The sequence below is a fragment of the Dinoponera quadriceps genome, unplaced genomic scaffold, assembly GCF_001313825.1.
Source record: "Dinoponera quadriceps isolate SergipeBrazil2010 unplaced genomic scaffold, ASM131382v1 scaffold2094, whole genome shotgun sequence".
Classification (NCBI taxonomy): Eukaryota; Metazoa; Arthropoda; class Insecta; order Hymenoptera; family Formicidae; genus Dinoponera; species Dinoponera quadriceps.
Genome location: NW_014557105.1, coordinates 165,360 through 177,859, shown reverse-complemented (window position 1 = coordinate 177,859; position 12,500 = coordinate 165,360). Strand labels below are relative to the sequence as shown.

The following is a 12,500-nucleotide window of genomic DNA, read 5'->3' as shown; positions in this document are numbered from 1 at the left end:
GAAAAGAGAAAAGCGAGCGTATCTCGGCAGAGTCGGTCACACCCAACGTACAAGTAACGCATTAATATATGGTGATGATAACGATAGAGAGAGAGAGAGAGAGAGAGTGAGAGTGAGAGTGGAAAAAAAGTATGAAATTGTTTTCTTGTTTAATGCGCGTTCTTAGTCGTGATTGCGAACAGCTCGACGGAAAAGTGCGACAAAGTATATTCTTCGGGGAGGAAAGAAGAGGCGGGAAGCGTCGCGCGGACTACGTTTTCCGCGACTCGTCCGTACGATACGGACGGTCGCGACGAGTCCCGCGATCGTGCTGACAATTTCGCATTTTGTCTCTAATCCCCCGTTTCGACTTGAGAGAAAGGTAACTACCAATGCCACTAACACTGCGTAGTGATCGTGTGTAGTGTAGTAATCGTTGTTTTTACTTTTTTTTCTTCTCTTTTTTTTCTTTTAGCTCCATCCTTATTACGTTATTGTTGCGTTATAGTGATCGCGCACGTGAAGCCGCCGGTCTCGCCGATCTTTAGCAAAAGCGTGCATCGTGTTCTCTCGGACCGCGAGATACTACAATTATTACGAGAGAGGGGTTCAGATTCTCCTGTATGTTTAAGAATTTTGAAAAGTCGGCAAAATTAAATTTAGAGGACGGGTAAAATGGATCGATTTTGGCCCCCGGAGCGGCAAGTTAAAACGATATGCTATTTTTCTAGTTTTTGAGCTGTTGAATCTGACTCTGACTTTTTAAATATTTCAATTCGTCGAGAAAGATTAAAATCCGCACGTGAAGTTGTTAAACGGTCCAGTACCGTAAATTGTTATTATTGAGCTTTACGAAAACACATTTATTCGTGTCTACTGTGAAATTTGAATTTAGATTTCTCGTGAAATCGTCTCTCGACGACTCGAGTTGTTCACGTCAAATTAAGCCTGCCGATCATTTAGCAGGATACCGCGAGTATCTTTGTTTTGTATATTGCTTCAATTTCGCCCGGAGAAAAATACGTCAGTCGTGCCTAAGATTCGTTTAATCAAACCGACGTGTGTAATATTACCGAGACAAAACGAATTTCCGGTGAACATTTTAATACTTTTATCTCGTGGTCCGTGAAAAAAGAAGCGCCGAGGGAGAGCTTCCCATTCGACTAACGCGACGACGAAGTGCCATAAACGAACGGCAGCCGCAACTGTCACGACGTTCATCTCACATGGCGAGACTCTCGCGGGTGTTCACGCGTGCGACGACCCATCATTGGTGTCACCCCACAACACGATAGCCTGTATCTCGATTTGTATCGTATTTGTATATTTTATTTGTACGCCCCGACGTTTTGTCGGACGTCGATAGAGAGAGAGAGGGGCGAGAAAGAGGGAGAAAGGTAGAGAGAAGACCCCGCACTCGTCACGAAGCACACCGTTACTCTTAGCCAAAAATTACTTTTATTTAGTTTCGTTTTCAGCGCGCACTCGTCTCGTCGGCCGCCGGCGCCGAGATCACGAGCCGAGCTGTTGCCGGCTTTTCCTTCGGAAAATTGACCTTTTCTCTCGCGGAACAACCGATTTCGTAATTGCCTTACGGTTTTCTCCTCGTATGTTGCAAACGTCGAGGGGATCATTGTCAAAGGTTTGCAATGTATCGTCGAGAATTCGAATCGAGTTCCACGAGTCAAAAATTCCTTACTTTGTGTAATGGGGGGAGGGGGGGTTGAGGGTTTTTTTATCATACTAAACGAAGGATCACGCCGGTGAAGTCGCAGTCGCCGAAGAGACGATTCTTCTTAGACGTTAAGTTCCCTTCGTCGCGGTTCGCTCTCGGATTAGCCATCGATTCGATCCCGATGTTCTCCAGGACGAGGATCCTCCTCGGGAGATCCCTCTTCTCGTCCCGAAGAACTTAGGATCGTCGAAAGAGAGAGAGAGAAAGAGAGAGAAAGAGAGATAGGAGCCAATCGCGACGGGGGGCCAGCGATTATTATTATTTTTTACGGATCTTTGTTTTGCATGTTGCGCATTGTTGTTTTATTTTCTTTTTCTCCTCGAAGGAGCAAAGAAATTGTGGAGAATAAGAAAACGATAAATATATATATTATGTATATGTGCATATGGTTTCTTTTCCGTTGCATTTATTTTTTTCTTTTTTATACATTGTATCGCAGGATCTTGCCGTATGTTCCTCCTTTATTTTCTCCGTCTTGTTTTAATTTCGCCAAATTACCCGTTTTTCGTTCGATAGCAAATTTCGTAGATATACATTAGTGTGATGATTTATTACACACATACACACACACACACACAACACACATTTCATTACACCGGTCGACTCGTCGTCCGAATTGAGCCTATTTTTCACACACCGATCGTTTCGCACTCCCGTTTTATTCGTCGCTGTGTATGAACCACAGCGACGATATTTTTACCACATTTTATGTGTTATTTTACACGTAGCAACGTGTGTCGCACGGTCGTTCTTTATTCTGCGGTATAATTTAATTCTGAGTCGATATCATTCGAACGTAGTTTTAATTTTAGTTTTAGATCGATCATACATGTGTTCGCTTTTACACACAAGCAAGAGTAGCGAAGTATTTAGGTCACTCTGCATGCGTCAACTTTTTTTTTCTTTCGTTTAAATATAAAATCGCAGAGACCATGCGAGAGCGCCTGGAACGAGGGGGGATCTACCTACACACCGTGTCAAAGATGCAAAATCACCATGGCTCGCGTAGCCTCTGCGCTTTTGTATCTCTCCAGTTCGACTTCGTCGAGTCTTATTCTGATTTATCACGTTTTTCGTAACAGTCATTTGGACATGAAAGTGCAGAGAGAGAGAGAGAGAGAGAGGTGAACGACGAACGTGAGCGGAAAAATGATCTCAATATTGGCAGTGCAGAGTCACTGTGTCGCGCATAGTCGCTCTGCGCGCTTTGTATCTTGTTAAATTTCGATTATCGAGTCTCCTTTTACTTCATACCTAATTGTGTAATTTTCCCACGAATTATTTAAATATAAAACCACAGAGGGAAACCCCACAAACGAAGGGAACGACGTCTCGTCTCCCGAGCCACGCAAGATCGCCGTCGCACTGTCTCTGCGCTCTCATACGGAGAAAAATAATTTCGCCGGCATAAGTGAATTATCGTATTGTTCGCAATTAGAACGAAAACGGTTTTGTTGCCAGGATAGAAGATATTCTTGCTGAGTGATTTGCCCTTAAGACGCGTTAATTCGCTGTCAGAACGAAATAGTGTTTTCCTAATTCGTTTGTTAATTTTTTTTTTTTCCCACGGCTCAATTCGTATATTAAGCAGAACAAGTCATTTTGCTGGGACGTTTTGCTGCCATGCAATAAGACAGATTTTGCTGCGTCAGCAAATTGTTTTTCTCCGTGTATACACGGGACAGGATGTGTCTGAACTCCACTGACAAATTTACAGGGTAGATTTTACGTGAAAAAAATAAGTAAAAAGGTCCCAGTAAATATATACGTTTTCAAACGCATGATTTCTGAGATATGGATGTCGCAATTTTAGCTTAAAAGAATCTATTTTATTAGATAAAATATATCGTGTCTTTCGAATAAGTGATTACACATATACCGTTGTAAAAATTCTTCAAAATGCCTGCCTCCTTTATCAGTGCACAATCGACACCTCGTAAGTAATTTTTTACTTTCACTCGCGACACAAATTGTAACGGATACACCGATGTTGAAAGAAACGATTCTCCCGTTGAAAGTCAAGAATCATCCAAATCGATAGGTATTATCACCGAAGAAAGCAAAACAAGTTTTATCAGCGACACTTTCTCTCGTCGCCTTCCACATCTCAGAAACTAAAAGTTCAGCTTTCGCGGACACGTGTGTTTGCCAGGACCCCCTTACTTATTTCTCCCCGCAGAATCTGCCCCGGAAGTTGGTCGGTAGATAGTTCGGGTGCGCCACCACCCTGTACTTGAAAGATCTCCCAGTATCGCTCGGCCTTGTCGTTCGTCCCGCGAGCACGCGCGCGATAATCACGAGCCCGGTGACTAACGGCGATATTTCCGCAGATTTCACGGCGAGCAAGAGCGGCGGCGACGGGAGCAGCAGCGGCGAGACCTGGAAGGAGAAGACACGCGGTATGAGCGGCCAGCAGGGCTCCTCGCCGGCCGCGACGGACACGTCGTCGTCGCCGACCTCCTCGTCCACGTCCTCGTCGTCGTCGGCGGCGCGAGCGTCCGCCCTTACGCCGGCTACCACGTCGTCGGCGACGACGACGACCCCGTCGACGGCGATCCCGACGACGACGACGTCGAGCGGCGGTGGCGCGAGCAACCGCAGCTCGTCGGCGTCGCCGGCCTCCAGGGCGCAGACCAACACCACCTCGAGCGGCAACACGTCGATGTCGGCGCCGAGCGGCCGGCCGGCGCCGAAGCGGCGCATCCGGCGTCGCGCCTCCTCGCAGTCGCAGGACCCGGCCGAACAGCTTACGGAGATGTCGGTTCGCGGGTTGAACCTCTTCCGCTACGCGTCCATCAACGAGGGCGTCTACCAGTGCACTGAGTGCGCGAAGCTCGACATCCAGAAGACCTTCAAGAACAAGTACAGCTTCCAACGGCACGCCTTCCTCTACCACGAGGGCCACCAGCGCAAGGTGTTCCCGTGTCCGGTCTGCAGCAAGGAGTTCTCACGGCCGGACAAGATGAAGAACCACATGAAGACCGTGCACGACTGCTTCATGCCGAAGGATTGCGTCGTGCCGTTCGGCTTCTTTCTGTCGCCTTAGCGGGCGGCGCGAGGGCGGGGTGGGCTGTCGACCGGCCCGGCTGCACAGAGGAACGCGAGGAAGATCGCGGTCGCCAGAGCGACCGCCGCGCCGTCCAGGACGGGCGCGACCGCTCTCAGACGCGGGAGCCGCTCCTGAGCGGCGGTCTTCGCGATAGCGACGGACGGAGACGAGAATATGGATTACGGGCAGCGATCTACAGGGTGAAGGGGGTTCAGAATCTGGCGCGAGATCGGTAGAGACGGTTCATTGATATCGGTTAATTGATTGCGCGGTGAAGCGGCTTTCTGTAAAAATTAGCGTAACGCGTTAGATTAAAGTTCACGTGAACGAGATGACGGGAGGTATTTTGGTGTACGGTGCGATCGGTACATTTACGGTGTGTAAATAATATTTCGTCGAAATCGCAGAGATCGCTGCCCCCCTGGTGGAACTTCCTGGCGGCAGTCCGCCGTCGCTATCGGCAACATCGCGTTTCCCATGTTACGTAAGGCGTCATCCGACGCCGGAGGACAGTAGCCACGGACCAATCGTGTAGCCCATCCCACCCCCGCGATGATTATGATGATGATGATGACGATGATGATAATGATGATGATGATGATGATTCCGACTTTCGCTGTGTTCCTCGGAGAAGACGGCCGAGGAGCCTTCCCGCTCAAAGCGGGAAGAAGTTGCTTCCTGAAGTGAAGGAGAGAAAGAAAGAGAGAGGGAGAGAGTGAGTGTGTGTGTGTGTAAGTGAGAGAGAGAGAGAGAGAGAGAGAGAGAGAGAGAGAGAGAGCTCAAGAAGGGGAGTCGAGAGGAAGAAGAGGAGGCGGCGGCAAGGACGTGCGATGGACGCTGGAGCACGAAGAGACGCGAGTCTCTTGGTGGAGTTCTCGCGGCCTCCTTCCCCCTCGCTTCCACTGTACATTAGTATTAAATGACCCTCGAACTGTGCAATAACGAGCTCGATCCTCGCTCGCTCGCTCGCTCGCCAAGTCGTAGCGTGTAGCTTGTCCTTGGTGGAGAATAGAGCGTGGACCCGCAACGTGGTGCACGCGGACTGGCCGAATGCCAGCGCGAGTATCCGCGCCTTGGGAGAGTGATAAAAAGGGGGAGAGGGGTGGCAATTAGAGAGCAACTGAGTCCCGAGGCGAGGATGACGACGGGCGAAGCGCTCTTTGAATCATCAAGATCAGAGCGACAAAGAAATCGGAAGAATTCGACGGATTCGCATTCGTTCTCTGCGTGCACCGCGAAGCGAGATCGCGCTTTCCATACCCCGAAGAAGCCGCCGACTTGAACGTTTTGCTGGATATCGTCGGTGCCGAGCAGCCTTCTTCTAGCCTTTCTTCTTCTTTCGACGAAAATATACTCAGATCAGATTACGAGTATTCATTGATATTTGCATGGAGCTGCGTGGAATTGCGAAGAGATGACGTTTGTCCCCCTCCCCGGGGGGGGAGAGGGGGCGAGCGCGGCGGCTGTCTTCGGGACACGAGAGTCAAGAATCCGCGACGAATTATAACGAGATCTCTCCGCCGAGGAGTGACGAAGAGTGAAGTAAAAACGATTCCAATTCGATCTTACGCCGGCCTCCGGCTCTCCGACGTTTTCACGAACGGCCGTCTCCTGCGCGAATCGAACCCGTTCCGAGCTCGTTGTCTCGCTGCGACTTTGTCTTTTATTCACCTTTAAATTTTTTCGGCTTTAACTTTACGAATTTTCGTATTCCTGTTTTTTTTTTTTTCACTCGATTGTTCTTTAGCACGCGCGGACACAAAGGGATATTTCGCACAAAAGTGAAGCAGACGAAGGTACAAGAAAGCGAACACGGGACGTATCGAGAAACCAGAGAGAGAGAGAGAGAGAGAGAGAGAGGAGGCCGAGCTAATATTTTAAATATGTTATATACGCGAAGTGGAAAAGAATATAAAAGAAAAAAAAGAGAGAGACACCAAGAGGAAGACGGATTGTGTATATTTATTGCAAAAAAGTAAAAATCCAGCGTGGATTGTCCGAGACGACGGCGAAGAGAGATGTGGAGAGAGTGGGAGAGAGAAAGAGAGAAAAGCAGCCTCGGAGCGCAAAACTGGATGGTTTCTTCTCCTTCCTCCCCCGAGTTTCTTCCTGTTTTTTTTTTCTTTTGATCTCTTCCGAATGAGTGTATCATAGGCGCATTAATTATTATCAATTTATTACTAGTTACTTGCTATTATCGTTTACTCTCGCACTTGCTATATTAATTAAAAACTGCATTATTTTTATTGTCACACTGTTATTATATCTATTACAACTATTATTATTATTATTATTATTATTATTATCACATTTGTTCGATAAGGATTATTAACTTTTAGCTCTGGACCAGCATGCAAAAATTGCTTATTATTATCGCACTAATTATTATTATTATTATTACTTTTAGATATGTTTAAGCGAACGCACAGGCGCACGCGCACGTAGAACAGAAGACGTTCTAAAGTATGTATGTATGTACACCAATCAAACGGTGTGGGTGTTTGCGACAAGTTGTCCGTAAAGATCCGACGAACACGGAGATGTCGACAGCGGTGGGTCGTTGTCGACATCGTTGAGAGAATGTGTGAGAGTGTGTAAAGAGTTGCGTGAGAAAGAGAGGGAGAAATAAAAAGCGAGCATACAGGATGGCATCATCAATCAACTCTTTGAGTACGAGAGCGTAACCTCCGCCCGCGCTCGAGGAACGTACTTGCATGTCCTTGTTAATTCCCTGCGAAGACGAAATCGATCCAGAGCGGGGAGATAGAAGAAGAAGAAGAGAGAGAGAGAGAGAGAGAGAGAGAGAGAGAGAGAGAGAGCTTTCGAGGGAGAACCGAGAACCGAAAGCAGTATTTTGGTCTTCCGCATTGACGTTTATTCGTACGTGTGTGATGTGTGCGTATGGTTTGTGCGCGTATGTGTATATGTGTGTGAGAGAGGGAAAGGAGAGAACGAAAAATGAAATATGAAAGTGTGAATATACGAGGATAATGCGAGAATGCAGTGAAAGAGAGTTATTTAACAAAATATATATATACGAGAGAGCGAGAGAGAGAGACACAAAAAAAGAGATATATCATACGAGAGGGAACGTGCGCGTGCTTGTGATATCTTCCTCCGCAGGAGTTCGAGATCGGGGGATATCAAAGTCGCAATTCTAATATAGCCTCTGTCTGTACGCGGAGTTCGAGTGACGGTGTAAGAATTACTTTGAATATTACAAATGTCAGTTAATCAGTTCAGTTAATCGCACGTCGATCAAGTCGACTATAAAATTAATTATATGTTAATGAATTAATTTATAACGCAGGGAAAATAACGATTCATTCTGTCCGTTTGCTTTCGTGAATTTCTCGACTGTAAAGGGTTAAGGTTCTCGGTATCGCGATTCTTCCCGAATGGAGAAATTTATTCCGATAATTCAGAAACCTTTCGGTGGTATATATTCTGCTGGAAAATTTCGTGATGTAAGAACATCGTGCAACTTTCGGTCTCGGCCATTTTCACCAATTAAGATCATGAGTGATCAAGCGACTAATTGATATCTCGATGCGAGGTCCTAAAAACAGCACGTTTCAAAATGCTACGTTTAAGAATGTCGCGTTTCCTCTCCACTTTCCAAGATGTCGCGAACTTATTTCTTTAATTTACAGTTTAGTTTCGTACGATATGATGATTTTTATTAATAATAATAATTATTCTTACTGCGTTACTATATATATCTGCAATTTTTTTTTTTTGACACGGTTCAAGTTAATGTTCATTATTTGATTTTCCAATTTTGTCTGTAATAGCGAGTATATATATTTATATATAAATATATATATATATATATATATACACAAATACTAGTAGCGCGCGAGGTGCGTTTAGGCTTTAAAGGAGACGCAGTAAACGAAGCGAGAAATAGCAAAATGCGGTTATTATTATTATTATTATATTATTATTATATTCACGATGAAGATATTTTATTTAAGCGTTAAATGGTACATATATTATATATATATGTATAGAGAGAGAAAGAGCGAGTGTGTGTGAGAGTGAGAGAGAGAGAGAGAGTGAGAGAAAAGAGAGAATGTGCATAATTATGTCATCCCTCTTCTTCCATCCTTTTTGAAATTGTTCAGAGGCAAACAGTCGATTTGTCTTCACGATTGAACGTTGTACAAATTTCTCCCGGACCAAAGTAAGAAGGAAGAAAAATAATCACGCGTTCGCATTCAATCTGTTCTGGAAGTTTCGAGTGTATCACCGGGCGTATCACTTTATCGTCAATAAATCAATCGCTTTCCCGATTTGGCAAAATCGTGTTTGCAATAGGGAGAGGGGGGGAGTGTGATCGCGCGGGTTCTCAGAATAGGTCTGCACGAGCACGCACGTTGCGCGAATGAGAGAGAAAGAGGAGAAAGAAATCTATTATATTATATATATATATATATATATTATATATATGGAAAAAATATATTATATATATTACGTTATATTATATTGGGCGTCCGGAAAGCACCCTCCGCGGCGCGTTTGTACGTTTATATGTATATACAAATATCTATATATATGTATCTGTTCCGCGCATATACATATATATACATATGTATTGGAGAACAATAAAGGAGAAGCAAGCTGCACGTTCGCACACGCATCGTTGTCGCATCTTGGACATATCGCTCTGTCCCGCGATTAATGTAATTTGTACGGGTGTATCTATATAATTTCTGGTGCCTGGTGGCAAGGAGACCATAACACACACACACATACACCACACACATACACACACACACACACACACACACACACACACACACACACACACACACACACACACACACAATCTAATAATCCGACGATGATTATTATTATTTTTATTTGTTTTTATCTAATTGTAGTTTCTTTGTAACTCTTTGTGATATACATTGCAATAGTCTAGCGCGAGTCTGTTTCTTCTATCATCCTTCACTGCGAGTATGAATAATATAATCCATATGTACATGTTTTATTTATACATATGTATGTATGTATATGTTTTCTCAGCGTTGAAAATTAGGCACATCTAAAAACTGGCGTCCGATAGACCCGGTCTGTCTACGGAGAGTCCGTTTGAATTAACCGGCTGCACGATTGGCGCCTGAAATACGGCATTCGGCTGACTCGGCGATGTTGCTCGAGCGAGATCACGAGACTTTCGATCGTACGGGAATTTGCCGAGCAGCCACAGCATCGATCTGACAGCACCTCTGAGAAGCGAGTGTTTGATATTTGCGACTATAATTGCATATTGAAATAGTCAAGCAGGTCATTTTTGTAGCGAGTGTTACTATGACGATAACTTTGCATGCATATTGTTACTATTGCTCATTTGTTAGAGCAACTAAACAATATGTTTGACGTCGGAAATGACTATGACGATTAATTTGGTGATATGAGCCACATTTTTTTTCTCGGTACATGAAAATCCTGGAGATGACTATAATAGTTATGGTGATTGTAACTTGGTGAGAAATGAACCATGTTTTATCTCAGTATATGGAAATGACTGAAATAATTATAATTACTATAGTGACTGTAACTTGATGAGATAAATTATTTTTTCTATGAGTATACGAGAATGACGGAGATGATTATATGATAACTATAGTGACTGGAACACGACGAGACAAATTGTTTCTTCCCTCAGCGTATAAAACTGACGGTCAACTATGTGACTAACAACAGTAGATGACTGTAATTTAATGAGAGTAACTATTTTTTTCTCTCAGCGTAGAGTGAAATATTTTCACTCGAACGAACGTCTCCCACCTGTTGCTTCCCGTCAATGCTACCGGTTTTCTGTGATAGCCAATCAATCGGGACGCAGCGCGGTCTAACGAGCGGTCTACCTTTTTCTCGTTGCATGTGCGATCGGCAGATCAGCTGCCGAACCTGCCGAGCGACATCACCTTCGAGATCTGCAGCTCGTCGTCACCGTCGCCGCCGGCGCCAGCCTCGTCGGCGTCCTCTTCAGCGACGCGCGGCGTCGCCGAGGACACCTTCAGCGCCGACGACACCGGCGGCACTTTCATCAAGGCCGAGAATGTGGTCAGTGGCGTTCACTTCCTGACGGATCGCGAGGAGGATAGAACGGAGGACCTTTTGTTACCCAAGTCGGAGTCCGGCGAGAGCGAGCCGGAGGTCAGGAAGCAGGTTGGTTGTCTCCTCGTCCTCCCTCTCCCCCACACGATTTTCTAATCCCGAAGAGGGCTTGATCGGTAATTAGAGGTTGCGACTGAATCGTGAACCGTCCGATTTCGGCGCAGCGAATGATGCAGATCGAGTTTGAGAATTCAGCTGATTGCTGGTATGCTCTCTGAATTTCAATCGACGATTACTAATATAATTTTTAATAGCGCTAGACGACCCGTGCTTGGCTCTTAATAGCCTCTTTTTCTACCCTTCGACCGAATTTTTTCAAACATTCATACCGTGAAATATTTTCCGGCGTTATTTTCACTTTGTTGTTGGGCGTGAATTTTCTCACGCGAATTTTTCCGAATCACTTCACTCCGGTTCAGATAGTACTCCATTCGGAGTCTCTGTATCGTTCGCGCTCCGTTTAAGACGAGCGAGGCGGGAGAGAGAGAGAGAGAAAGAGAGTGAGAGGAGATAAGAAAAAAACACCAATAAACGTTATTTTCCAAGCTGCTGGAATACCTCATTCAAAACGACGGTTCCGTAGTCTGCAAGTGGTGCGGCGAGGTGCTACCGTCGCGAACCCGTTGGTACAGGCACAAGTACAAGCTGCACGTATCCACCCAGGTGGCCCAGCCGGCGCCGCTGTTCAAGTGCCACAGCTGCAACGCGTACTTCAAGTCGCGGAAGGGCTACATCGGACACCTGAGCTCCCGGCACTCCGACAACGAGAACGACGAGAACCGCGAGGAGCCCGCCAACAAGAAACCTCGGAAGACCGCCGACGTAAGTGTACGTTCACTGGAAGTGTATCTGGAAAGACAGAAAACAATTGGAAATTCTAACACCGAGGAGTGAAAATTAAGATATGCGTCCGGTAGACAAAGCGGTACGGAAAAGTGACAAAAAGTGAGTTGCTTCCATGCCTGCTATTATCACCATAAATATCTTCTTGGAAAATAGAAATATTTTATTAACCGTCAGATGAAGGTGAGAGAAGTTTACGTCTACAGAAGGTGTTCGTTATTGATTAAATATACGATATCGATCATTTCATTATCCATATCGAGACTGCTCGACGATCTGGCACGATTCTTCTCCTCTGACGGAGCAACGCGTTGTTTCAGATCGGCAAGGGCCCCGACTGGGAGCAGCAGAGGGAGAAGGAGGAGAAGCTGGTGGCGGACATAATCGACCGGGTGAAGAGGGAGTGCGAGGCGCAGGGCGAGCCGGTGTCGAGGCGAGGCTACTCCAGGAGGTCGACGATCATGAATAGCTAAGGCCGAGCCCGCCGCGTCGGCGACCACGAGAGGCAACCATATCATCGTCGGGCGAGGCCCTCCTCGTGATCTCCCGAAGGGATCCGCACGAAAAGAAAAATAAGGAAAAAAAAGAAAATCGACGCTCGACATCTCCGCGGCCCCGAAACACGGCGAAACACGCTCTCTCCCCCCATCTTTTTTTTCTTATACAAAGGATATATATATATATATCGATCTTTATTTTCGAGAAACGTAGAGAAACGGCATAGCGGTTCCTTTGGGTATATGACGGATAATCGGGAGGGGGGGG

The 12,500-nt window shown here is 45.8% G+C and overlaps 1 protein-coding gene across 7 annotated transcripts in view; it reads left to right on the top strand.

Moving 5' to 3' along the window:
* The window catches only part of LOC106748647 (protein tramtrack, alpha isoform), a 50,362-nt gene extending 37,876 nt beyond the window's left edge, over positions 1-12,486 (top strand). For 5 of the 7 annotated variants that reach the window (XM_014627366.1, XM_014627363.1, XM_014627367.1 and 2 more), the window contains one exon: positions 4,045-6,569. In XM_014627366.1, the coding sequence (XP_014482852.1) occupies positions 4,045-4,760 (716 nt within the window). In that variant the 3' untranslated portion in view covers positions 4,761-6,569. Of the gene's footprint in view, positions 1-4,044; positions 6,570-10,668; positions 10,944-11,438; positions 11,715-12,055 lie in introns of those variants that run through there. The other 2 variants (XR_001374775.1, XM_014627368.1) reach the window with 2 other exon arrangements.
* The last annotated feature ends 14 nt before the right edge of the window (positions 12,487-12,500 follow it).